The sequence below is a fragment of the Esox lucius genome, chromosome 13 (genome assembly GCF_011004845.1).
Source record: "Esox lucius isolate fEsoLuc1 chromosome 13, fEsoLuc1.pri, whole genome shotgun sequence".
Lineage (NCBI taxonomy): Eukaryota > Metazoa > Chordata > Actinopteri > Esociformes > Esocidae > Esox > Esox lucius.
In genome coordinates, this window is record NC_047581.1 from 8,243,881 (window position 1) to 8,270,757 (window position 26,877).

General features: G+C 39.6%; 1 protein-coding gene across 6 annotated transcripts in view; it reads left to right on the plus strand.

Annotated features, from left to right (window-relative positions):
* ksr2 (kinase suppressor of ras 2) overlaps window positions 1-18,081 on the plus strand; it is a 107,545-nt gene extending 89,464 nt beyond the window's left edge. For 5 of the 6 annotated variants that reach the window (XM_020052180.3, XM_013132755.4, XM_020052183.3 and 2 more), the window contains 5 exons: window positions 1,235-1,368; window positions 8,308-8,442; window positions 9,748-9,877; window positions 10,312-10,445; window positions 10,652-12,602. In XM_020052180.3, the coding sequence (XP_019907739.2) occupies window positions 1,235-1,368; window positions 8,308-8,442; window positions 9,748-9,877; window positions 10,312-10,445; window positions 10,652-10,661 (543 nt within the window). In that variant the 3' untranslated portion in view covers window positions 10,662-12,602. Of the gene's footprint in view, window positions 1-1,234; window positions 1,369-8,307; window positions 8,443-9,747; window positions 9,878-10,311; window positions 10,446-10,651; window positions 12,603-15,903 lie in introns of those variants that run through there. The other variant, XM_020052181.3, reaches the window with a different exon arrangement.
* The last annotated feature ends 8,796 nt before the right edge of the window (window positions 18,082-26,877 follow it).

A 26,877-nucleotide genomic window follows, 5' to 3' on the forward strand; every position in this document is an offset into this window, starting at 1 on the left:
TACAAAAAAAAACAGTGTGTTATCGTAGTCCTGTTTCGAATGTAAAAAAAAAATGTATACTCTGTGGTATAAGACACTTATCAAGGATACCTCATTTAGATATTTTTCTATATATCCTGACACGGATGGACTTTCACTTGAAGTTGAATGGTCCTGCCTTATTGCTGTTGGACATGGGTTCATTATATAAGAGCCTTTGTGCACGAATGCTCACAAACCATTAACTGTTGGGCCACCATTGCTCTTCGGTTTTGAAAACCAGTTTGAATACTGAAATAAATGTTTGTGATTACAAACACACCCTTAATATAATTTATTTGTACATGGATAGCATTCTCATCCATATAGCAAATCCATCATCCAGTATTTTGTCTGTACTAAGCTTTATCATTCTGTTATGTTCTGTTGTTATGGAATCAATTGGAATTAGAGTGATTTTATTGAGAACCGTTCTTGATTAGAACCTCTCCCAATTTATGTTTTTTCTGAGAAATTCAACTACTTGGGGGGTGATGTTACAAAGCTAGCTGTTTCTTCTGCAATTCCATTACCAGAATGTCCCTACATTGCATTTTAAAAATAAACTAGACTGATGTCCATTCATTTACTTGAGACTATTTAACAGTGGTTCTTAAACCTCTCCTGGGGACCCATAACCATTCCAGGTATTAGATGTATTCCAGTGCTGGCACACTTGAATTAACTAAGCACTTGAATACTTCATTCAGATGAGCTACATCAGGGCTACAACAACATTGTCATACTTATCGTGATCCAAACTACAGGTTTGAGGAGCATTGCCATATAACACAAAAAATTGGCAAAGGAACTTTGTGTATCCAAATCAGAGGACGGACCGGCTCTCTCAAAATAAATATTGTAGTGTTGGTCTAGAAATGCCAGCCCTATCCCATTTTGGCTTGATGACGCCCTGGTGTTGTTGAGCTGGCTCGTAATAGCATGTGAGGGTTACCCCCACTTTCCTATTGGTGCATTGTTTGTGTTCCCTATTGGCCTTGAGAAGTCACTTCATAGTTATACTCACAGGATACATACACATGCACATGCAATGCCATGCCAGTATGCCTCAATGTGGTGCTGTAACAAGCATCTAGCCTAAAGTCGCCAAATTTGCAAGCTCACCATGCTCATTCCTTTTTTAGTTTTCTTATTGTGCGTGTATGGGTCAATCAATGAGTCCCTCAAACTCACTATGATTTCTTTATGTTTTCAGGGAATGGGTTATCTCCATGCAAAGGGGATTCTGCACAAGGACATGAAGTCCAAGAATGTCTTCTATGACAATGGCAAAGTTGTCATCACTGACTTCGGACTCTTTACTATATCCGGAGTTCTTCAAGCTGGAAGGTGGGTGTCTACTGTGGTACTGTGGTACACTGACTAAGATACAGCGTATGGACAAGTATGTGTGATTAAAAATATTACTGGTTAAATCAAGGATTGGTAGAAAATGACGATAACACATCAGTGCTAAACCACACAAAGAGCTGTGTCCTTAGTAATCCTTCCTCTTGTGACAGATTTTTTATTGTGCTGATTGAACCAGTCATTGGCTCATTGGCGGGTATTATCCAAAACATTTTATGGATTGGTGCTAATCTGTATTTAATTTGTCTTCCTGAGAGTGATTAATGTCTCCGCTTTCTGCCACCGCTGCCCTCAAACAAATGCTGGCTGAAATGCCTGCTCAATTATTTTCACTGCTAGTTGAAATGACTGCTCTCTAAAATGCCAACAGCCACACTTTTTATACTGTAAGGAATTATAACCAATCACAGATAAATAAATATATATATATAAATAATAAAATATAGGGAACAAAATAAAGCATTTGCAAAGGATCAATAAATTGTTTATTGTATTGCGGTGAGAGTATTTTGAGAGAGGACTATTGTTGACCTTTGTTTACAGCGTTCTCTGTCTATCTAAGAATGCAGAGGGAAAACTGGTGAAACATTGTTTATTGTTGTACTAGCCCCCTGTCTTGTAAGGATAATGGATTTTTACTGGCCTGGGGATGGGGAGTCAGGGTTCTCTTGGCAGTAAACCACTCACAGATTCCTTCTGTTTTCTCTTTTCCTAGATTTGGCCACTATTGATTTTTATGAAAGTACTCTGTCCAACAGGTTTTAGTTTGGGGGGGGGGTGCTTCCTGCATATGCATGTATCAATAAAGGTTCACTGGTTGGTAACTGGATTTATTCTCGTGCGGTTTTCCATGACATCGTCATTTATCAATCATTACTCTATTTCAAATTTAATTAAGGTCCTTTTAAACCATTTACTAATCATTAGGCAAGTCAGTTCGTGTGGCCTAATTTAAAGTGTGAGCTATTTATACTGGCACGATAGGCCTGCCTTGCCAGTGGAATCCAACTCTTTTTCGTTATTATTACCTTCACCTGTGTTGCTGATCACTGTCCATAGATCACTGAAGTTCTTCCCTTCTTAGTGTATCTTGTCGGTCTTTGCTTTGGTTAAGTCCATTTGTAACGTTAATCTGTTTTGGTGATTTAGGTTGTTGAGTTACATTTTAGTTATTTTTATTAAATGTCCTCTGTTCTCCCCTCTGCATGTGTCCTGCCTCTCCATGCAATGTTACCCATTACTTATTTTCTGTTCGACTAGTGTAATTATTCCAACAAAGATGTAAATGCCACTGGTAAACATTGCAGCACTTCCTGATGTTCCTTAAGCTCTCAAAACAGCATATACAACATATTAGTGATTAAACAATACGTAAACAGGATGTTAAAACAAATACAGCATATAGAACATTTTACTCACAAAAGCTGTGATAAGAAAACGGCAAAGATGGCAAAGATTTGAGGATGTGTTGTAATGTGAATGCTTCGCCGATATTGTCAACCTCATAAACTTGCCAACCTTGGGAAAGCAAACTGTCCATAAACAGTCCCTACCATGAAATACTTATGTTTGCATTTTCTTCTTTGGACTAATGTTGTTATTTTACTCAGCATATTGTCACATCAGAGGAGTGGCAGTGACATTCTCTAGGTTTTCTAAAACTCTTCAGCTGCATCTTTTCACAGTTTTTCACTTGTGCTATAACTGCACTCATCAATCTAGCAAGAGGGTTAACTATTGAGTTATGTACAGTAGTTGGCTGTCCTCTTACAAAAGCAATGGCCTTACCAAAATAGGGCTATAGTGCATTTCTATAGACGTTTTCAAAGTGCATCCGTGCGTGAGTATGTTTATGGGTGTCTGCATGCATTCGTGCATGTGTTTTCCCCCCAAAACACTGTCGAGTACATTTTCTTTGCCTCTCCATTTTGATTGACATGTACGGTGAGATAACACCTGCTATAATTGACTGGTGATTTGATTTGTCATAACGGATTTATTTTCACTTAATTGCCACATCAATTACAAGTCTAGCAGTGGGTGTGGGATGCTTTTCAGCTAATGACTTTGAGAGGATTACACATGCTTTGTACTACTAATTATTATAATCAGAAAGATGTTGATTATATGGCAGACTTTCCAATGGGAGGTATCGCCTAGTGTGTTTTAGGCGAGTTTGTGTGACAGTTTCGACACGGGGAAGGGTACAAAGCTATACAATGGAAGGAAGAGTCAGTGGTTGGGGAAGGATAGACGGAGAGTGTACTACGGTAGCAATTTATTTAAAATGAAGATGGATGGTTTTATAATGGCTTTCTTAACAGCTCATTAAGACTGAAAGCCCCTTTTAACAACTAGATGCTGAGGAGTCACTGTAGATGGATGGTGGTGCAATGCATTGACATGATGAGACATTACCACCTAGATCTTACACAGCCTTATCCAAGTCTACCGTTCATATCCAGTGTAGCTAGCTGCCATTTTGATTGACTGTAAAATCCTCATTTTGTATATTGAACATCTCTGATTTACTCTCAGATTGTGCAGACACAAACAGACCCGTTAGAACAATTCCACAGATTCTAAAATTGAAAATTAAAGAATATAAATCCCTCCCCATTGTGTTAGGATGTTTGCATGTAGGAATTGTCAGATCCACAATGCCCATTTGATGTTAAGAAAACCCTCTGCCTGTGAGGTGTACCTTATAATTACGTATGAAGTGTCCACTGTTTTCAAAAGCTTCTCCTATCACTTTTGCTCACAATGGCGAGAATAGGTTCTACTATGTCAGGTTATCGTTTGATGTTTCTGACATTTCTCAGTTGATAGAGAAATATTTTTTGCTCTATCAACTGGAAATGAATGAGTTTGTTTTTGTTGCCCATTCCCTACCCTTTAGATCAGACCTGGGCAAGATAAGGCCCCCGGGACATTTGCTTTGAGTGAAAATCTTCAGAAGTGATTTCATAGACTTATGTCTGCCCTAATTACTATTATACCTATATAACTGCTATACAATATACCTTGTGTAATGTAGCTTACTCTATTGAGTTGAAAGTTAAGTTTTAAGGCAAATATGTGTCGCAACATTGATGTTGAGTAATAACCCTAAAAAGGGATTTTTTAGGCCTTTGCCTGCCATAATAACAGTTGTTAACAGAATAAAAAATAAAAAAAACATTGTTGAAGTAAATTAAGTTCAATTATGAAAACGGTTCAATTATGGAAAATAAATATGAATAAATATAATATGCAAGTTAACAGAGTTAGCCATGTTGTGTGTTATTTAGGCATGTTAGTTAAAAAAGTAATCTGTCCCACAATGCTCTCTGGCATTTTCAGTGTGGCCCCCCAGTGAAAAATATTGGCCACCCCTGGTTTAGATGGCCCATTCCCTACCCTTTCCTGTCTAAATGTCTAAATTAATTTCGGGGAACAAATAGCTAGGTGTGACGTGCGTAGCCTCACTCCAGCCTCAATTATTTCCCTCAACTATTTTTGTACTGTTGTTTATTTATTCATGCTTTAATGTTTTCATTGACACGGAATATGGCTAGGTACTAAAGAGATCTGACAGAATGACAAGACAAACATTTAAGTAGCTTCTCACTCTGAGCAGGAACACTGTGTTATGTTCTATTAAATTCACTTTATTTTCCTAGGACAGTCTTGTTCATTAACATAAATATAATAATTAAGTACATACACTAACGTTCAAAAGTTTGGGGTCACTTTTAAGTTAAAATAACACCAAACTGAACAGAAATATAGTGTAGACATATTGGAAATTACTAATATAGCTGGATATAGGCTAATTCATCATTACCAAATACGTTTTGCAGTTATGTTAGCACAGCTGAAAACTGTTGTGCAATGAAATTTCCTCCCATTGGACTAGTTGCAAAATGGTGTGATACCCTTCCTTCTTCAAGATTAATTTTACCCTGTACCTGTCTCCCACTTTATCACCAGCAAAGCACTCCCAGATTATGAAAAAATGCCGGAGGAGTGCTTGACGCCATTCTGTCCAGCATGGTGGAAGCAATATGATTGTCTGGGGGTGCTTTGGTTGTGGTGAAGTGGGTGATCTGTACAGGTTAAAGGGGTTCTTGAAGAAGGAAGGCTATCACTCTATTTTGCAATGCCATGCCATACCCTGTGGACAGCACTTGAGTGGAGCCAATTTCCTCCTACAACAGGACCATCACCCAAAGCACAGCTCCGAGCTACAGTGAGGGAATATTTTTTTTATCCCCTGCTGATTTCTTTACATTTTCCCACTAACAAAGAAATGATCAGTCTATAATTTTAATGGTAGGTTTATTAGTTTATTAACAGTGAGAGACAGAATAACAACAAACACATGTCAAAAATGTTATAAATTAATTTGCATTTTAATGAGTGAAATAAGTATTTGACCCCTCTGCAAAACATGACTTAGTAATTGGTGGCAAAACCCTTGTTGTCAATCACAGAGGTCAGACGTTTCTTGTAGTTGGCCACCAGGTTTGCACACATCTCAGGAGGGATTTTGTCCCACTCCACTTTGCAGATCTTCTCCAAGTCATTAAGGTTTCGAGGCTGACGTTTGGCAACTGGAACCTTCCGCTCCCTCCACAGATTTTCTATGGGATTAAGGTCTGGAGACTGGCTAGGCCACTCCAGGACCTTAATGTGCTTCTTCTTGAGCCACTCCTTTGTTGCCTTTGCTGTGTGTTTTTGGTCATTGTCATGCTGGATTACCCATCCACGACCCATTTTCAATGCCCTGGATGAGGGAAGGAGGATCTCCCCCAAGATTTGACGGTACATGGCTTCGTCCATTGTCCCTTTGATGCATTGAAGTTGTCTTGTCCCCTTAGCAGAAAAACAACCCAAAGCATAATTTTTCCACCTCCATGTGTGACGGGAGGGGGGTGGGGGGGGTGTTCTTGGGGTCATAGGCAGCATCCCTCCTCCTCCAAACACGGCGAGTTGAGTTGATGCCAAATAGCTTAATTTTGGTCTCATCTGACCACAACACTTTCACACAGTTCTCTGAATCATTCAGATGCTCACTGGCAAACTTCAGACGGGCCTGTACATGTGCTTTCTTGAGCAGGGGGACCTTGAGGGCGCTGTAGGATTGCAGTCGTTCACGGCATAGTGTGTTTTCTTAAGGACTATGATCCCAGCTGCCTTGAGATCATTGACCAGATCCTCCCGTGTAGTTCTGGGCTGATTCCTCACCTCATGATCATTGCAACTCCACAAGGTGAGATCTTGCATGGAGCCCCAGACTGAGGGAGATTTAGAGTTCTTTGTCAGTTGGCAAACATACAAAATCACTGTAAGCAAGAACTATGTAGGGAAGAAGCAGTCAGCTGGTATTCTGTCTATAATGAAGTGGCCAGCATAATCACCGGATCTCAACCCTGTTGAGCTGTTGTGGGAACTTGACCGTATGGTACGTAAGAAGCATGGGGTGAAATCTCTTCAGATTACCTCAGCAAATTGACAACTAGAATGCAGGGCTATAATTGCTGCAAATGGAGGATTCTTTGATGAAAGCAAAGTTTGAAGGACACAATTATTTCAATTAAAAACCATACCTTGTCAATGAATATATTTCCTATTTTGCTATATTTGCTATTAAAACTAATTTCATGTATGTTTTCATGGAAATTAAGGACATTTCTAAGCAACCCCAAACTATTGAACGGAAGTATACCTGTAGACTTCATTTGTGTGCTTATTTTCACATGTAATAACCAAATAAAGAATAACATAATGTATATACATACAGGGCTGGCTCTAGCCTTTTGGGGACCCTAAGTAAATTTTGATTTGGGGGCCCCACCCATAACGATTGGGGGCCCCCTTGTGGTCGGGGGGCCTTAAGTGACGGCTTGTGTCCTTTATCACTCGAACTCACCCCACACAATAATGTAGGTCACTGAATAATCAAACAATAATAAATATTCTCGTTCCTGGTGAACACATCTTAAATGGAAAACCCCCTCAGTTCCTACCATGAATCCTACCAAAGAAAAGCCTCTGAAATGCCATCATCAGAAATACATGGCAGCTTGCCACAACAGAGGCCAGGAGAAAGTAGACAATCATTTACAAACCTGTGCTATCAACGGTGCCCCTGGATTTCTCCTCTGCCTACATCTTCATCAATATTCCTCCATAAAACATAATCAGATCCAGTTGGGAGTGAAAGGAAACCATCAGCTTCATGACTCACTCATATTGTTATCAGTCATAATGAAGGCACTGTTACTATGAATACTAATGGGCCGGACAGGATGGGCGCCGTGAATGGACACACCCACGGCAGTGCTCTTCTGTGTTACAGAGCTGGCAGTGTGCCTGTCTGACTGAGTGAGCGCTAGTTGATAATGGTAGAGAGAAAGAGACAGAGAGTGAAAGGAACGGCGAGAGAGGAACGGCGAGAGAGGAACGGCAAGAGAGGGAGGGCAAAAGAGAGGGAGAAGGGCAGGTGTGATAATGGAAGAGAAAAAAAAGAGAGCCTGACTGGGTCATTGGGAATTAGAACTTCTAATGGGGTTTGATTGCTTTCAGGGTTTTCCAGTCCGGGTTTGTTTGGATGACCAGATGAGGGGAAGGACCAATTGAATCTGCTGCTTTTTCGCTATTTCTTTTAGATGTCTCCCAATGTCAGAATAAACAGAGGAGTATTGATTTAATTTCAGATTCATTCTGCATTGAGAACCCAGTGACACAGGGCAAACGTTTTACACATCATTCTTTCAACACATGATAACAGTGTTACTAATGTGCAGGAATTCAATAATTATTCTGAACCGCTGGAAAAGGAAATTGACAATCCTAAACTTTGAGGTAAACATGAAAGAATAGGACCACGTAGTTGTTGAAAATTCAAACTGTTGTCTGTTCTGTCTCCAGTCGTAGACAGGACAAACTGAAGATTCCCAGCGGATGGTTGTGTCACCTGGCCCCTGAAATTGTCTCTCAGCTTTCCCATGAAACAGAGGAGGACAAGTTGCCTTTCTCCAAACAGTCGGATGTGTTTGCGTTCGGGTGAGTACAGCTTCGTCTCAGACAGCCTGTTGCCTATTTACAGAAGCACCCTAATCTCAATCAAGGGCCTGTGGCTCTCCGGTCAGAGCAGTGTGCTACACAGGGAATGGAGTGCTATCATGGACTTGTGATGCATGTTGCTCACTACTTCTCTTCTGGAGCATTTTAGGGATGTTTTTGCCCTGAAGGGATTTTCCAGTCTATGTATTGTTTTCATCGGATTTTCACGCCGGATTTTGTTTGTATTGAATTCGATTGAATGAGCTTTACCCCAAGAGGGGACAGTGGATTTGTCACCAACCAGACGCCGACTACGATCTTTATTTTCCAAGGTCTAATCCTTCTCATCTTTATCCCCCTCACACATCCTTTCTCCCACCTCATGTTAGGAACGGTGATAGTAGCCACGTTTTTCCTATCTCTCTTAATGTCCACTACCCTAAAGGAAAACGCCATCTTTATCCCGGCCTTAAAGTAAGAGCGTTTATTTTGATTCTCTGCCGTCTTCACAGACAGACTCCTAACACAGTTGCATTTTCAGATGTCCTCCCATACGGAGGGCCTGTCACTGGACCGGTCTGAGTGGGGACGGATGCCGCATTCACCCGCGCCGGGGCCTCTCCCGAATGCCTCCCCTTTTCTAGTGCACTCCGTGTGACCGGAGCTCTGTCGGAAAAACAAAGGGAACATGGTGCCGCGTAGGACCAAGCCACTGTCCAGCTGGTGTGTTGGTGGCTGGGTGTTACCTAGAGGTGACCCCTGGAGCTGTTTTACATATTCAACAATCCCTCCGCGTGCTTTTCTACCTTGGTCCAGGGCTATTTTTATGCTGCTCAAACCCACTCCTTGACACGACCGCGGGAAAAGATAATGCTTATTAATGAAAAGAGAGCATTCTGTGACAAGAGGGATGACGTGTTTTGTATTTCTGAGATTGTTTGCATCCAAGAGGGTTTTTTATGAAGTTTCTTTGTTGATTGCTGCGCCTTTGAAAAAGTCAACCTTGTCTGGTCTGCACATCATATTCACCACTGGTTCTTTCTGTGTTCAGGCAACAGCAACAGACATAGCGATTCGGGTTTTGATTAAGTTTGAGTCATCAGGCAATGTCAATATTTGTCACCACTTGTGTTTGAACTGCAGTTGTTATATTTGTTTTGCATAATGTCACCATTATAGACAAACCCGTACCAATATCCAATCTCAAAAATGTAACATCACAGTCTATGCTGCCATAGGGTTTATTTCATCCTAATATCAAGCATTTGCTGCCAACTGATTCCCCCGCATTTCGTCCCCCTTCAGCACTATCTGGTATGAGTTACATGCACGTGAGTGGCCTTACAAGAACCAGCCGGCCGAGGTGATCATCTGGCAGGTGGGCAGCGGGACGAAGCCCAACCTCACGCAGATTGGCATGGGCAAAGAAATATCGGTGAGTGTCCCTAGTATACTGCAAATTGGACCGGGCACATTTCAGCTGTAAGACTGGGGTGGGGATTAAATGCCCCTCGGAAAGGGGAACAAGATTTTCGTTCGATTAGCCAACCTCCTCCAAAATCCCACTGTCCTTAAAAAGTGACCTCACCTGATCTAAAAGTGACCTCTGTCCCAGACATTTAACCACAAATCAAGATGAGGTTTTGAATGTGAATGAGCGCTCATTCCTGGAATTATCTGGGGCTAGTACTAATGGATTACGTACTGCTTATTGCTCAGAAGTTGGCTCCCAGGGAAGAATTCAGTTATCTGAATCCTGTGGTATTTGTCTTTTTCTTTCCTGTTCTACATGTCACTCCCTCTCCCTCCTACTCGTTCTGTGTCTACGTTCTGTGTCTATAACATGGGATCTCTTCTCTTCCTCCCCAGGATATCTTACTCTTCTGCTGGGCGTTCGAACCAGAGGAGAGGCCTAGCTTCTCAAAGCTAGTGGATCTGCTGGAGAAATTGCCAAAACGGAACCGCCGCCTTTCCCACCCTGGGCACTTCTGGAAGTCAGCTGAGTATGTGAAATGAGATAAGGATTAGACAACAACAAAACAACCCATCACCCATTAAATCACATCTAACTCAAAGTGCACTGAATGCCAATCAATGAGTAAAACTGTCTGGTAAACAGTATGTATCCTCATTTAGTGTGTGTGTGTGTGTGTGTGTGTGTGTGTGTGTGTGCGCGTGTGTGTGGGTGTGCATGTGTCTGTAAGAATAGGTGCAGTTGATCAAGACCACCTGATCTTAGACTACTCAACATCCTCTGAACTGGCTTACTGTTTAATCACAAATGACTTGTTCATTTAGTTTGCTTTCTTTACTTTGGAATGTATCTTTCTCAATTTGACTTGTTTTGATTCTAGTTTTGTTGTGTCATTAATCACATCATCATGTATGGAAAATTCCTTTTTTCTTTCAAGGAGCACATGATTTATTTAGGTTTGTTTCTTTTTCAGAATAAAACAGTTTTTTCTAATGAAATCTACTTTTATTTTACAAATTACAAATATAACATTAATTCATCATCTCAACATTTCCATTGTTCTTCCGTAGTTGGACATTTGTTTTCTATGGTAAACTCATGATCTCATTGTGTGAATGAGAACATCTATATTTATGTTTTCCACATGTTTCTCAAAGCTTTATCTTATAGTCATTTTAAATACTGAATGTGAAGCTCCCGGGTGGGCAATGGTAGAGAATCATTCTTACCAGATGATAGGAAATTGTCCTTCAGTTGTCCTGTTCTATGATTATTGCCATGTAATATGGTTGGGCATGCACCAAAAATCATCTCCCGTTTCTTAATGGGGCACTACTTAGGTCAAATGTCATGCCTAGGAAGTGAATAGGACTGGAGACATTTGAGCCTTTTTTTCTAAGCTGTTCGCTTTCTATATTGTATCAGTCAGTTGGCCAACACCAACTAAAAGTATCTCCCTGATGTGAAAGAACGCTGACACTTGAAATGTATCTCATTACAATACCTGCAATGAACTTGCTTGAACACCCTGATGAAATGCTGCCACTGAGCCCATGGGAAAAATACATGTATAGGTGGGACGTATAGGTTTTAAGATGTATGAGGTAACTAATCTCAAGACCGTCCTTACCTCCTTCAGTGTTACTCAATAATTTTAATTCAGGAACTTCTCAGCCCTATAATCAACATAGCACTTTCTAAACATGACTGGAACATGTACCATGACTGCCATTACATTTGTATTCTATATTTCACATTGACAGCTTAAATATAGCTAGCTAGAGCATTGTCAGATTGTCATATCGTTATGAATTAAAAGTAGTATCTCAGTATTATCTGTACAGTCACATCTTGTAAAGATACAGACAATCATGTTCTGTATAACGTCATTTCTACTATAATATATTCAGTAAATCGGCCAGTACTGGAAATGCATACAAACTAATTGCTGTTGTTGGAGTAGGCTAAAATTCTGATATTGTACATGGGCCATTTATATTTGTACTGTTGATCACTAAGTGCATGAAATGGACAGTGAATGATATATTCTTGTTATAACACAAAACAGTTGACTCCTTAAACTCCATTATGTGATCATGAAGGTATTTAAATTAACAGTTGTCAACACAGGACCATCGAATGATGGTTGCAACATTTACTGTTATCCTGCTGGCTTTGTTATAAAATAAATATATATTGAATTATCATAATATTATATTTATACATACTAATGGCTTATCAGAAAACATAAAAATGTGTGCTGGAATCTGCAAATGCCTGACTAGAAAGCCAATTAACGGAAAGCAAATATACATTTAGTGCCAACTGTACAGATTTTAGACCTCATTTTATTGTCAGCTGCCGTGAATCAATATTTCATGTGTACTCACTAAAACAGCTTTGATGTACAGAGTTTTTGGCTTTGTATGAATGTATGAATTTTGTTGTTGTGGTTTCGTCAATTTCTTTTGTTCATTCAGATTTATTTTTCTCCATATACCTTTCTATATTACATGCTGTGTTTCTTTTACAATTCAGTCTTTGTGTTGTATAGTTCAAAAAGCTTGTATTTATCAATGCCTGATTGGCAATGGCTTAGTGACTGGTAGATTCATAAGAAGCTCTTTATTTGCATTCATCTACAAAAAGTGTATGACAATAAAAATAAGTTTTCATTTTGAATGTTTAATGTTTTGTTTTTTATTCATCTTTTATCTTACCCAATCCCCTTTTCCATGTTTTGCACTTGTTAATTTAAAAACCTTTTACACACCTTTGCACAGTAGTTTATTAAAACTGTAATTTACAAAGATTCTGCCTTTCAACTGATCTAAGATTTTATTTTACAAATAGCTTAAGAGAAACAGTAAACCACCAATCTGTACTAAATTGTTAGATCAAGTTTAAGTTCCCTTTAAGTTTGACTTACACATCACCTGTAACAGGGGATATAAGAGACACATCCTCTGGTTTTCTCATGGCCATAACACTTTAGCACTATATGGAATAGATATATCAGACACTATTTGCACCTTATTTGTATGGATCATTTTAGTTCCATAGAGACTTGGAAGGTGTGCCAGAGACCTCCTTAACATATCCCAGAATTCAAAAATAATGAATCATTTTCCATACTGGCTTTTCCTGTAATTTTGTTATGTATATATAAGACATCCTAATATTTGTCCTGACAGATCAAGTTGAGGACCACACTGCAAAAAATGCTGCCTCAAAAATATATATTTTTATTGAATTAAGCAATAAAAGAAAAAATATTTTGTTCAACCTTATTTTGAGGTAACAATTTGAGGCATTGTTTTATTTCTCTTTGTGGATTACACTGCATAGTGCAGCAAAATGTTTATGGAGAGCACTGCTGTGTGGCTTCAGGTTTGTATTTGGTTCCCACTTTTCTAGTGTGCCTCCGTGAAAAGTTGTATGGCTACAAACAGAGTGTGTATGTGTGTGACTGTGTTGTAACCATCGCTTGCTGCCTCGGCTATCAATCCACTGAGTGTGTGTGTGTGTGTGCTCTGGTGCGCAGTCAGGTGTGTAACTCACACCAAAGCTGGAGAAGTGGGAGGGAGAGAGAGAGGGAGAATGGAAAGATGGAAGAGAAAGGTAGATGGATGGGTGCGAGCACCAGGTCTTCCACCCGTTCCACCCGTTCCCTCCCCTCAGTCCTCCCCACCTCCCCCTCCAACCGCCTCAGCATCATCTGATCACTCAGGTGTAAAATTCCCATCAATTCTGGAGACATCTGTCTCAATGACGGTGTCATCCAGGCTACTGAGGCAAAGAAATGGCCCTCAACTTACTTAAAACAGTCGTTTTCCCCCCCCTCCCCAGGCTGGGAGATCAGTTGCCGTCTTGAGATGGGGAGGTGGGGGGTGGCATGGGGTGCAAGGAGAGGTGGAGACAGGAGGGTGGAGAGCCGGTTAATTCGTAAAACCGGTAAAGCCATCAGACTCTGTGTTGTCCTCTTGACGGGAATGCTAATTAACTCATCATATCCTCATCCCCAATTAGCTTGTTGACGTTTCTCCTGTCCTGCGCATGAAACACACGTGCATCATCTCCCGTAAATCCCCTCTAAACGAGGAAGATCTGGCGGAGGAATTATCCCACCGCTTCTAGAATGCTATCCTGACTGACAAAGTCTCGTCCAGGTGATCTGAGTTACATTATGCAGGTTTAACAGGAATATATGGGTCTTTCATGATGAGATCAGCAAATGACCAGAATTGTGCACCGAAAAGTGACTGTAGTGAACAAAAACAACGCTCACCTGAATGACATTTGTATTTCTTTTGTGTTGTTTTTCCCCCCTGGTGTTTTCAGTTGAACTTTCCCTGGAACCGTTTGACCTTTCCATTACCGTCTTCTCTGCCCACCCTCATGTATATTTTGTTTCATCCGTTCTGAAATTGTCATACTGAGAGCTGAACACAGAGCAACCCAGCCTGCAGGTAAAGAAACCATATTTCTCAATGCTGTCTCTGTTGTATCAGTGGCTTCAGTATTTGGTTTCTATACCACTACTGTAGGTACCCAATACAGTAATGACCCCACAAAGGATGAGGGTTTTGCATATTTCAATCAGTGAGCAAGTCAATTAAATGTTAACCTTTACTGTTAGGAAATACAGATAAACCCAGCTTGCAAGATATATTGGAACAGCTGCAAGTTAATCAAACTTAAGGATTTAATTATATGTCTGCACAGTGAAACACTTGTAGTACAGAAGCTTTAGAAACTACAAATTTGGTGCAACAAATGAGCTCTCTGAGAGTTAGCAATACTTTTCAAAGTGTGTGGGCTTTATTTCTGCAAACACCCACACCGAGTACTTCACTTCGTCGTGCAGCCTAGAGAGAAAAGCACTGAGTGAGTGTGGATGGGGGAGGGAGATAGAAGGGAGAATGACTGAAAGAGAGGGAGAGGACAGAGAGAGATAAAGAACAATAAACATACAGTATATAGCCTGAAATGGATTAGATGGATTTCTGGAATACTCCCCCTTCAGCTTCGGCAGTGTTTGTGACCAGAGCTTGGATTCATTCACGCTCGAGTGTGTCAGATGCCCCCAGGGTCTCACACATGTTCCTTAACAGGAAGGAATCACCTGTAAGGAAGCATCTGGCGACGCCCCCTCCTACCGCAGTGAGCCAACAATACAGGTCCTCGAATAGACTGCCGTTGAAATGTGTGACCACATTTCATTTAAGTCTTGACAGCCCATCCAAAAAAGAAAAATATAATTAGCCTCACTGAACTGCATTGGTCTCATCCTTTCTGGATTATTTGGAGGTTTTTATTCAGATGAAGAACATAGGGGACAACTAAGAGCTTAATCCCCTGGGACTAGACAGTAACCCCAAGGGCAGTTTTGGTTCCTTCTCTGACAGACAGCCACATGGTGGACACAATTCAGTCCGTACTGTAGGAGACCAAAAATAAACCTTACGTAAAAGAGAGCAGTGTGTAGTACTGTGACCCCACTGTCTTCCCTGCGGCGGTCCCCATGTCCGTCCATCTGCCAGCTAAAAGAAAACCAGTACCAGTGAGCCACTCGGAATAGCTGAGGTCTACTGTGACTCTGCCAGATGATAGCAATGTCATACTACTGTGTCGCGCCGCACGGTTTGTTCTGCTAACATAATATCAGGGAGTTGGAGGAGCAAAACCAGTTGGATGATGAGTTAATGGAAAGAAATACATAAAAGACACATCCCTTCCAGATTTAGAGGATCTAATAAGCATCTCCTATTATTTTCTATTTTCAAATGATGCCCCAGTCATCCAAGCGGGAATTTGTGTTTGTGCGCGGTGGTGTGGGTGTTCCGCGAGCGTGTTTACTTGCATGTTTTGATAAGCTTTTCTCTATTTCGTCTCATTGTCGTGTTTTTCTTAATCCTCTGGCCTTAAGTGGACCACTCATGGACTTACTGTTGCTTCTTGTTTTTCCTCTCCTTCTCCCGCTCCAGGCTGTAGCCGAAGTAACCATTGGACTGTGTCTTTGCGTGGTGAAGCTTATCCCCGGCTCCTTCCGCTTGCTTCTGCTCTATCGCTCCACCCCCTGTCCCCTATTCTCAATCCCCTCCGCCCCCCACCAGCTCCATATATTCCCCTCATCGTCCTGCCCTAGCCTTACCCACCTCAGCTCTATCCCCTGCCTGGGCTTGCCGCGCCTCTACCACTACCAACCCCTTAAGCCTCTAACACACCCCAGCCGCTTCCTTGCCCCTTCCCTTTCCCAGCCAGAATGCACCCTCTCTCTAGCCATCAGCTGGCGGGAACCTGTTGTGGTTACAATCCCTGACCCCGTGACCTTGCGCTCTGCCACAGAGACTGAGGAGGACAGTCAACGGAGAGACTTGGAAACAAATTGACAGAGAGGCCTTTTCCGCTCTATGCCTACAACTTTCTTTCTCCCCAGAACAACTTAACAGTATAACAGTTTAATCTTTTGGAGATGTTTCATACTGGGTTCAGGAACCAACACATGTATTCGATCATTCAATATGTAGCATTTTCATACCCATCTAATTTTACAGAATTCTCATATGCCAGTATCTGTCTGTATGAACATCAGATGACTATTTACAGCCTTTCAGCTTTGTAGATAATTATTCAAAGTGACATGCTGTGTCCCATTCACATGTGGTACATCCAGATACTGTACATCGTCATCACATCCTAGATCCTCACAGACAAAGTATTTTTATTTATTTATATGGATTTATGTATATATATATTTTTTTTTATGACATTTGTCATAAAAAATTATAGAGATTTACCCCATCCAACCCCTTCAGCTGCTTGGAAGTATTAACTGATGTTTAAGTTTCAGGATATTTATGATGAAGTCAGCCTTTTATATTAATTATTCAGTCCTTTCACATTCCATGACATTTCAGCATTATATACTTGTGTCCTCTTGCCTTCATCACTGCTGTAATCTTGCTGTGGATTTCTGACAGAATAAGCAACTGTCATCCAATATACAATACTGCACAAAAGCTTTTAATTTGCTGCCACATACAGGATTTTACTTTTCAGAAGTTACACGTCACACTCTATTGTATTCCTATTTAACCGTACATTACTCTCATACCCATTCATATGCTTCAGGTGTTTATGCCTTATTAGATGGTTTGATTGAAAGGAACTTTTTCAGAAATTGTATTTCTCTTGTACTGGCTTGGCCAGTACAAGTTGTGTGTTTCAGTTGTGTGGGGAAAGCACATAGAGAATGATAGAGATTATGTGTAAAGGGTGAAAAAGAATACCTGAAGTACAAGATCTACAACTTCTCCCAACTTTATTATGAGGTTGGCCAACTTCGGAATCTCTTCAACTTCAAACTCATAAAAAAGGTATAATATTGCTAGAGTAGCAATGGTCTGAACTTTCCGATTATGCTATTTCCATTGAATTAATAACATTGTCCTCAAACTTAATAGGCCGGAGACTTTTCTGCGATACATCTCTACAACATCAACAGCTCATTTATATTCCCCACCAGTGAAGTTGCTGTTTATTGGGAGACATGGCATTGTTGGTTTAAATGTACCTCTAGCTGATGGTACTCTATCCACATTAGTCATTCCTTTAGAGTTCGGAGAGAGCTGATTAGAGAATACAGATGGTGAGAGAGCTAATTGGCCACAATGACTACGTGTTTGTGGGTGTATGTTGTGAGTAGGCACGTGTGTGTATGTGTGTGTACTTGTGTTGATTCATGTATTGCGTGTGCTGGTGGGGGTGCGTGTTTGGGCATGCATGTGTCTGTGCACGTATGTTTGTATGTGCGTTTTTTTCTGTGTGTGTTTCTGTATATAATGTAGCCTGTGTGTGTATTGTGGGTGTGTGTAATGTGTGTGTGTGTGTGTGTGCCTGTGATTAGTTCTCCCCACCACGAATGTAGAATGTCTGGTTTAAACGTCATACAGCTATGCATAAAATGAAAGGTTTTCACTATAAAGGAAACACTTTCAGATTCCAACTATTAAAATAGTCCTCTGTAAAATTTCCCACCCTACAAAGTAAAAGCGATTTTTCTGTGGGGTGCGTTGAAACTAGAGACTACATACCCAACTGTTAGAAATGTCACTTAGAAATGTCCTTGTTTTCCATGAAAACATGCATGAAATTAGTTTGAATAGGAGATATAGCAAAATGAATAGGAAATATAGTCATTGACAAGGTTAGAAATAATGATTTTTTATTGAAATAATAATGGTGTCCCTCAAACTTTGCTTTCATCAAAGAATTTTCCATTTACAGCAATTACAGCCTTGCAGACCTTTGGCATTCTAGTTGTCAAATTGTTGAGGTCATCTGATGATATTTCACCCGATGCTTCCTGAGGCACCTCCCGAATTGGGTATGGCTTGATAGGCGCTTCTTAAGTACCATACGGTCAAGCTGCTCCCACAACAGCTCAATAGGGTTGAGATCCGGTGACTGTGCTGGCCCCACCATTATAGACAATATACCAGCTGACTGCTACTTCCCTAAATAGTTCCTGCCTAGTTTGGATCTGTGCTTTGGGTCATTGTCCTTTTGTTATAGGATCAAATTGGCTCCAGTCAAATGCCTTCCACAGGGTATGGCATGGTGTTGCAAAATGTAGTGACAGATCCCTTCAAGATCCCTTTTCCCCTGACAAATCTTCCCCTTTAACACAACAAAAGCACCCCCAGACCATCACATTGCCTCTACCATGCTTGACAGATGATCAAGCACTCCTTCAACATGTTTTCATTTGGTCTGTGTCTGAAATTTTTTCTTTGTTATCCAAACACCTAAAATAATATATTTGTCTATCCTTAACACTTGGGGACCTGTGAGGCGTCCACTCTAATGTATTTGTCCTCTTGCTCAGTTGTGCAGTGAGGGCTCTCACACCTCTTTCTATTCTGGTTAGATCCAGATTGCCGTGTTCTATGAGTAGTACACAGATGTTGTACAGGATGTTTAGTTTCTTGTCAATTTCTCGCATGGAATAGCCTTTATTTTTCAGAACAAGGAGAGACTTATTTTTTTCTGGACATTTTGAGAATATAATCAAACCCACAATTGCTGATGCTCCAGATATTCAACTAATGCAAATAAGAACAGTTGTATTGCTTCTTCAATTAGCAGTTTTCAGCTTTGCTAACATAATTACCAATGGGTTTCAAATTAAAAATTAGCTTTTAAAAAATGATAAACTTGAATTAGCAAACACAACATGCCATTGGAACACAGGACTGATGGTTACGGATAATGAATTTTGTTGTATGCACCAGCACAGTGACAATGAAGAAATTATATTCTATAAGGGGCCTCTGTATGCCTAGGTAGATATTCCATAAATTCCTTTATTTAAAAAAATATTTCAATGGACAAAAATATAGCTTTTCTTTCAAAAAACAAGGACATTTCTAAGTGACCCCAAATATTTGACTGGTAGTGTATGTGCTCCAGATGGCACCCTATTCCTTGAATAGTGTACTAGTGTTACCAGGCCCTATGGGAATATGGTTCCATTTGGGACACATCCCAACAATTATTTCACTGATCTGTATTTAGATGCACTTTACTTATGGGGCACATCGTGTTTATGGGGTTGTTGTCCCACCTACAAACATATGAATCATTCGCAGCTCATTTGACTCACTAATAATTCACATTACAGCTGATTTGACTAAATAGATAAGCATGTGGGAGGGTAATCTGATAATGGCCAACCCTTATTTTTCATTCTCAAATTGAGTTGGAAATGAAATTCAACCTCCTTGTACTTAAATTGCAACTGCACTTAAAAAAGCATTGACTACATGCAGCTCCTCCACCTCTTCTTCCTAATAATTCAATTGGGTTAGATTTAATGGATGAACAACAACAGATAATTACTCATTCAAGTCTTGTATTTTCTCGTATGTGCCTGCTCTGCTGCTTAAAATGCCACATAATTGTTACATATTGAGCAACGAAATCACTCTCCTCCTCTTTGCCAAACGCAATCTAAACATAGAAATACTCAACAGTGCATGAAAACATGGAATATGCCTAATCTATTTAATTTGTATACAACACAGACTTTATATATTGGGACTTTATATATGAAGGGGAAAACTCCTACAACAAATGTGTAATATTGGAAGAAGCTTAGATCTTTTTTTCATGTGACACACACATATACGTCAGCGTGGATCAGGCCTGTATGTCTTAATCGCGGTCAGTCCATTCCACTTTTTACCATTAAAAATTGATGAGATTGTTTGACACATTAACATATAAGTCATTTTTTAAAATATATATTTAATGTGCTGTTCTGTGGTTCTGAGATTCCATGACTGTGTTCAGAGAGGCAAGCGTGGGCAGTGGACTAACCACATGCCTCTCTGTCCCGTGGCTCTTGACTTTGCCCCCCAGCCTACCATATGCATTGCTTTACAACCAAGGCCTGCTGGTGAGAGCTGGAAAGAAGCAGGACTTAAAGAGAGATTAAACCATGATCGTAAAAGAAGGGAGAGAAGAGATAGCTCCACAGTTCTACTGCTGCCAGCACAATTTATCACACAGCCAGGAAACCCAGGCAAGCTCTCCTCTGACGTGAGTTCCGCTAGCGCACCACATGGCACCGACATTAGGGTAAAACAGCTTGTAGTGTGGAAAATGCTAAATAAATCCATCCAATATGCCAGACTGAGATATGTTTATCATGCTAGGAATGGGATACCCCCACCCCCGACTCCCCTACATCCAAGCAGAAAGAAAGACAAGTCTTTGTATGCCTCATAACAATAAAATAATTGGAACATAGCTAGGCAACATGCAGACAGATACCTACCACTTGATCTATAATGTCCAATGAATTAACAATCCAGGCCAGTAGTACACTTCATTATAACTGAAAGACCCTCAAAGTGTTGGTCACACATTCTGTTGAATTGCCCTAGCTACCGTGTAATAGCTTAAGTGATACCCATAGTTACAAGTATATTACTACACAACAATGTGTAACAAGGTTGTCCTGATTTCAGTTAACACAAATGGAAACATAAATGTAACAAGGAATTTCCAAATGTACATTCACTCAGTGTTATACTTTTCAAATTATTATGTTATTTGTTCCAGTATGTGCTTCAGAAATGTAATGTGTGATTACACACTGATTCCGCAGCAATCATAGTACCATTTAGATACATAATTATACCTACATTACATTTATATGTTAGTCATTTAGTAGATGCACTTATCCAGGCCATCTTATAGTTAATGCATTCATTTTATGAAAGTTGGGTGAAACAACTACACAGCTTAGTGGTGAGTTCATTTTATCAATTATATCGATATCGGCAAAAGTCAATGCAAGAAAGAAGAGAACACCAATAATGAACATACTGTAGCAAGCATTTGTACACAAAGGTAACAGAGAGTCTACTATCATAGACTGATGGGGAAGCTGGTTCCACCATTGGGGTGAAAGTACAAAGAAAGAATATTGACTGGCAAGCTCAGAAACTGCTTTCCTGTATGAGTGGGATGGTCAAAAGCCCAGATATTGGCAGAATGAAAAGTCTAGGTTGGGACATAGGGTTTAAGCATTGCCTGAAGGTAGTGGAGGAAGCTCCCCTTGGGAGTCCATAGGCAAGCACCATGCCCTTGTTGGGAATGCAAGCTTTACAAGACTGAGTGACATGGGAGAACTTGGGATGGTTGAACACCAGATTGGCAATGGCATTCTGGATAAGATACAGGGGTTTGTTTGCACATGCTGGTGAATTGACATAATTCATACATGACCATCACTGTATGAATTACACCCCAAACCATCACTGACTGTGGAAACTTTACACTGGACTTCATGCAACGTGGAATCTGTGCCTCTCCTCTCTTCCTCCAGACTCTGGGACCTTGATTTCCAAAGGAAATGCAAAATTTACTTTCATCAGAGAACATAACTTTGGACCACTTGTTACACATATAGCACACATATAGCAGTCCAGTCCTTTTTGTCTTTGACCCAGGCGAGACACTTCTGACGCTGTGTCTTGTCCAAGAGTGGCTTGACACAAGGAATGCGACAGCTGAAACCTATGTCTTGCATATGTCTGTGTTGGGTGGTTCTTGGAGCACTGACTCCAGCTGCAGTCCACTCTTTGAACTAGACTGAGACTGTTGAAATACAAACATGTATGTATAACCTGATTATCATAATACAGAAGCTCTTAGTACTACAGTAGAATAAAACACAGTACAATGCAGCTTGTGTCAAGTTTCTTTTAAGAAAATATCAGCAAATAGTTTGGGTGGAGGAATTGCAGTTTTAGTCAATGTTTCCAAATTTGTCAATATACTTTACAGTGTACATGCTGCAAATATAGTCTCAATTGGAAATTGAGAGCTTTTCAAAACCTAAAATTTGTATTTCCTATGATCAGATTGAACCTGGGCCTTACTGTGTAAGTACTGTGTACTGTGTACTTAATGACAATTCACAAAAAAATTCAAAATTCTGTCGTTACAAAAATATGGATTTCTAAATAAATTAATACATGTATTTCAATGTCTGAATATCATCACCGTCTATACTAATATTCTGGAAATAATATTTAATCTAATTTAAAGTTTTATTCAATTTATGTTGCTTTAGTCATTAAATATGTTAATTACGCTTTGATGCAGCACAGTCATCATCATAGTCATCATTATGATCATCATTATGTTTAACTTCAATGTCACCATCATCATCATCAAATCCACCATCACCTTCATCACTATTATTATATGCTGTCCTTGCTTCTTTCTGATGTTAATGTATTTGAGGGAATTATTTATTGTTCACACACAGATGATGGATCTACATTTGTATATTTGTACAGTGATATTTATAAAGTTTTCTACCCTTACAGAAAGTACTATTTATAGTTTCTGCTGTTCAATTGAATGTCAATTAATTAACTACATCTGCAGGCCTTGTTATTACTATGTTTGTGTTATTTTGTGCAACTATTGGTTTTGTTCTAAGGTCAAGCCAATAAAAACTTGAAAATATATTCCTCTACATGTTGGAGTTGTTGTACTTTGTCTTTTTACATTGTTGCTCTTAATTTGCTATTAGGAATAAGTTAATATTAAATAATATATTGTTTATAGAGGGTATAAAACTGATAATTTAGGAATCATATGTAGGTATACAAAAATAATTTGAATTATTAAAAAATAAATCTGGCTACTGTGCATTGAAATTGACCGGAAAAAAACACACTAAAAAAATCAGTAGGATTTTTTTTAAAGCTGAGAGATAAATAATTGTATGAATTTTTGTTGTTTCCAATACCCTTCCCTGATCAAACATTGCATTCCACAAGACCAATACCCTGCAATATACACGGATCAGCCGTAACATTATGACCACTGACAGGTGAAGTGAATAACACTGATAATCTCATTATCATGGCACTGGGTGGGTTATATTAGGCAGCAAGTGAACATACTTTCCTCAAAGTTGATGTGTTAGAAGCAGGAAAAAGTGTATGGATCTGAGCGACTTTGACAAGGGCCAAATTGTGATGGCTAGAAGACTGGGTAAGAGCATGTCCAAAACAGCAGCCCTTGTGGGGTGTACCCTGTCTGTAGTGGTCAGTACCTATCAAAAGGAAAAAAAAGCTGTGAACCGGCGATAGAGTCATGCACAGTCAAGGCTCATAATAACCATAACTTGGTTATTAGGTCGTGGTTTAATACAATTGATAAAAAATCCCTAGAAGAAACAATTCGACATCTTGACACATCTATGTTGAACATCTATGTCGACATCTTGACACTGGACACATCTATGTTGAACAACTATAGACCTGTATCAAATCTCCCTTTCATAGCCAAGATCATTTAAGTTGCATTCAATCAACTCAGCAATTTTGTGACCTGAAGCGGTCTCTTAGAGACATTTCAGCCAAGCTTCCGAACTCATCACAGTACTGAAACAGCCCTGATTAAAGTTTTAAATTATATACAGCTGAATACTGATTCAGATTCCAATAAAAAAACAGTTCTGGTTCTATTAGATATCAGTGCAGCATTTGACATTGTAGAACATAGAACACTTATAGATTTCTGTATCAAATCTCCCATTCATAGCCAAGATAATTTAAGTTGTATTCAATCAACTCAGCAATTTTGTGACCTGAAGCGGTCTCTTAGAGACATTTCAGCCAGGCTTCCGAACTCATCACAGTACTGAAACAGCCCTGATTAAAGTTTTAAATTATATACGGCTGAATACTGATTCAGATTCCGATAACAGTTCTGGTTCTATTAGATATCAGTGCAGCATTTGACATTGTGGAACATAGAACACTTATAGATAGGCTGGAAAAAAAGGACAGTCCTTAATAGACTCAATAGACTCTGTGTCACTTTTTAGAGCACATAAATACCTGGATGAACGAAAATTGTCTACAATTAAACCAAGATGAAACACAGACTATTGTGTTAGGCAATGAAAATAACAGAACAAGTATTAGTAAAGACCTGGATTCTTGGGCCCTTAAAACCAGTGATCAAGTGGGTAATCCTGGTGTTCTGACTCAAACCTCACATTTAACAATCATATCAAAGCAGTCACCAAAACAGCATTCTATCATCTTATAAATATAGCCAGAATCAAAGGCTTGGTTTACCAAAAAGACCAAGAGAAGCTGATCCATGCTGTTATCTCTAGTAGGGTTGACAACTGTAATGGGCTCTTAACTGGACTCCCCAAAAAGACTTTAAAACAGCTGCAGCTCATTCAGAATGCAGCTGCTAGAATGTCAACCAGGACCAAGAAAACAGAGCACATCACTCAAGTTCTTAAATCTTTGCACTGGCTTCTAGTCAGTTACAGAATAGATTTTAAAGTGGTGCTTTTAGTTTATAAATCTCTGAATGGTCTAGGCTTGGAATATATTTCTGATATGTTTGAAGAATATGAACCAAGCAGGGCTCTTAGATCCCTGATCACAGGTCAGCTAGTAGAGGCCAAACTAAATATGGAGAAGCTGTGTTTAGCAGTTATGCTGTACACAACTGGAATAAACTACCAATCTTAGACGTGTTCCAAACGTATACATTTTTAAATCCAGGTTAAAAACACTCTTTTCATGTGCCTATGACTGAGCACTTATACTTAACTGCCTTACAGCTTTTATAGCTTCCTATGTTTTTATCCCGTTTCTATTATTTTTCTATTTTCTTATTTTATGTTTTCCTATTATGATGTTGTTTTGATGTTTTCGTTTGAGTATTTTGTTTTTATGCTATTGTATTTTTATATATATATATATATATATATATATATATATATATATATATATATATATATAAGTACATCGAATTGCTTCTATGTAAGAATTGTGCTATATAAACAAACTTGCTTGCTTGTTAATTGATGCACGTGGGGATCAAAGGCTGGCCCGTGTGGTCCAATCCAACAGCTGCTGTAGCACAAATTGCTGAAAAAGTCAATAATGGTACTGGTCCAATGAATCCCGTTTACTTTTACATCACTTAGATGGCCAGGTGCGTGTGCGTTGCTTACCTGGAGACCACATGGCACCAGGATGCACTATGGGAAGGAGGCAAGCTGGTGGAGGCAGTGTAATGCTTTGGGCAATGTTCTGCTGGGAAACCTTGGGTCCTGTCATTCATGTGGATGTTACTTTGACATGTACCACCTACCTAAACATTGTTGCAGACCATGTGCACCCTTTCATGGCAACCGTATTCCCTGATGGCATTGGCCTTTTTCAGCAGGATAATGTGCCCTGCCACAAATCAAAAATGGCTCAGGAATGTTTTGATGAACAAAACAACGAGCTCAAGGTGTTGACTTGGCCTCCAAATTCCCCAGATCTCAATCCAGTCGAGCATCAGTGGGATGTGCTGGACAAACAATTCCGATCCATGGAGGACCCACCTCGCAACTTACAGAACTTAAAGGATCTGCTGCTAACATCTTGGTGCCAGATACCACAGCACACTTTCAAAGGTCTAGTGGAGTCCATGCCTTGACGGGTCAGGGCTGTTTTGGTGGCAAAAGGGGGACCTACACAATATTAGGCAGGTGGTCATAATGTTATGGCTGATCAGTGTATTAGATGATAACAAAACATTCTAGCCTTCATGAACAACCTAGCAAAACAATCTTAGCAAGACATAGCATTAGTTAGGTCAATAGCTAGCCTCATCTCATTTTGTCAATGTAACAAGCTAGCTTGACCACAATTCTAGCTTGATCAAAAGAATGAACATTGCAGCATTTCCAAAAGTTATAGGCCTACGTAGCTATGCTTTTTAAAAACAAAAATGATTAATAGCCTTGTTGTAGAGTTGGATTAAGAACAATAGGCTAGTTTTCAACACATTAAATAGCCTTCTAATAAGTCTGGTAGTTACTGTATGTCATGGTTAATTTAAGAAATAGCATTGTGAGTAGGGTTGAAAAGTCCAAAAAGTCAGGGAAGATGTAAAGTCTGGGTAGAGTTTCGAATTAGCAGAAAAGCACATACTGTACCGGTGTCTACTGACGATACCTAACTAATATACATTTTTAAATAACGCAAAACTTGCTTGCCTAACATCCACCATTCTCCAACATTTCCAGTGGTCCAGGTGTCAGGTGAGTTTCATCTACTCAACAATTTACCACTACGGACCGCATTCTTGTATGCTATTATAAGTTTGCTTATTCCACTCAATGAATGGTACACAGTCTTGTATCTTTGACATATTTTGAGTACATCAGTATTTTTCAACAACAATTTCTAATATTTGAAATGAATGGTTCACTTTGTAGCTTTGTGTACATCGTATTTGAGAATGACCATAACCAGAATGTTTTTTAAATGTTTATGCCAAAATCATGGGCACATTTCTTCCTTAAAACGGTTTATAACTGAACAATGATGAGGCACATTCTTTTG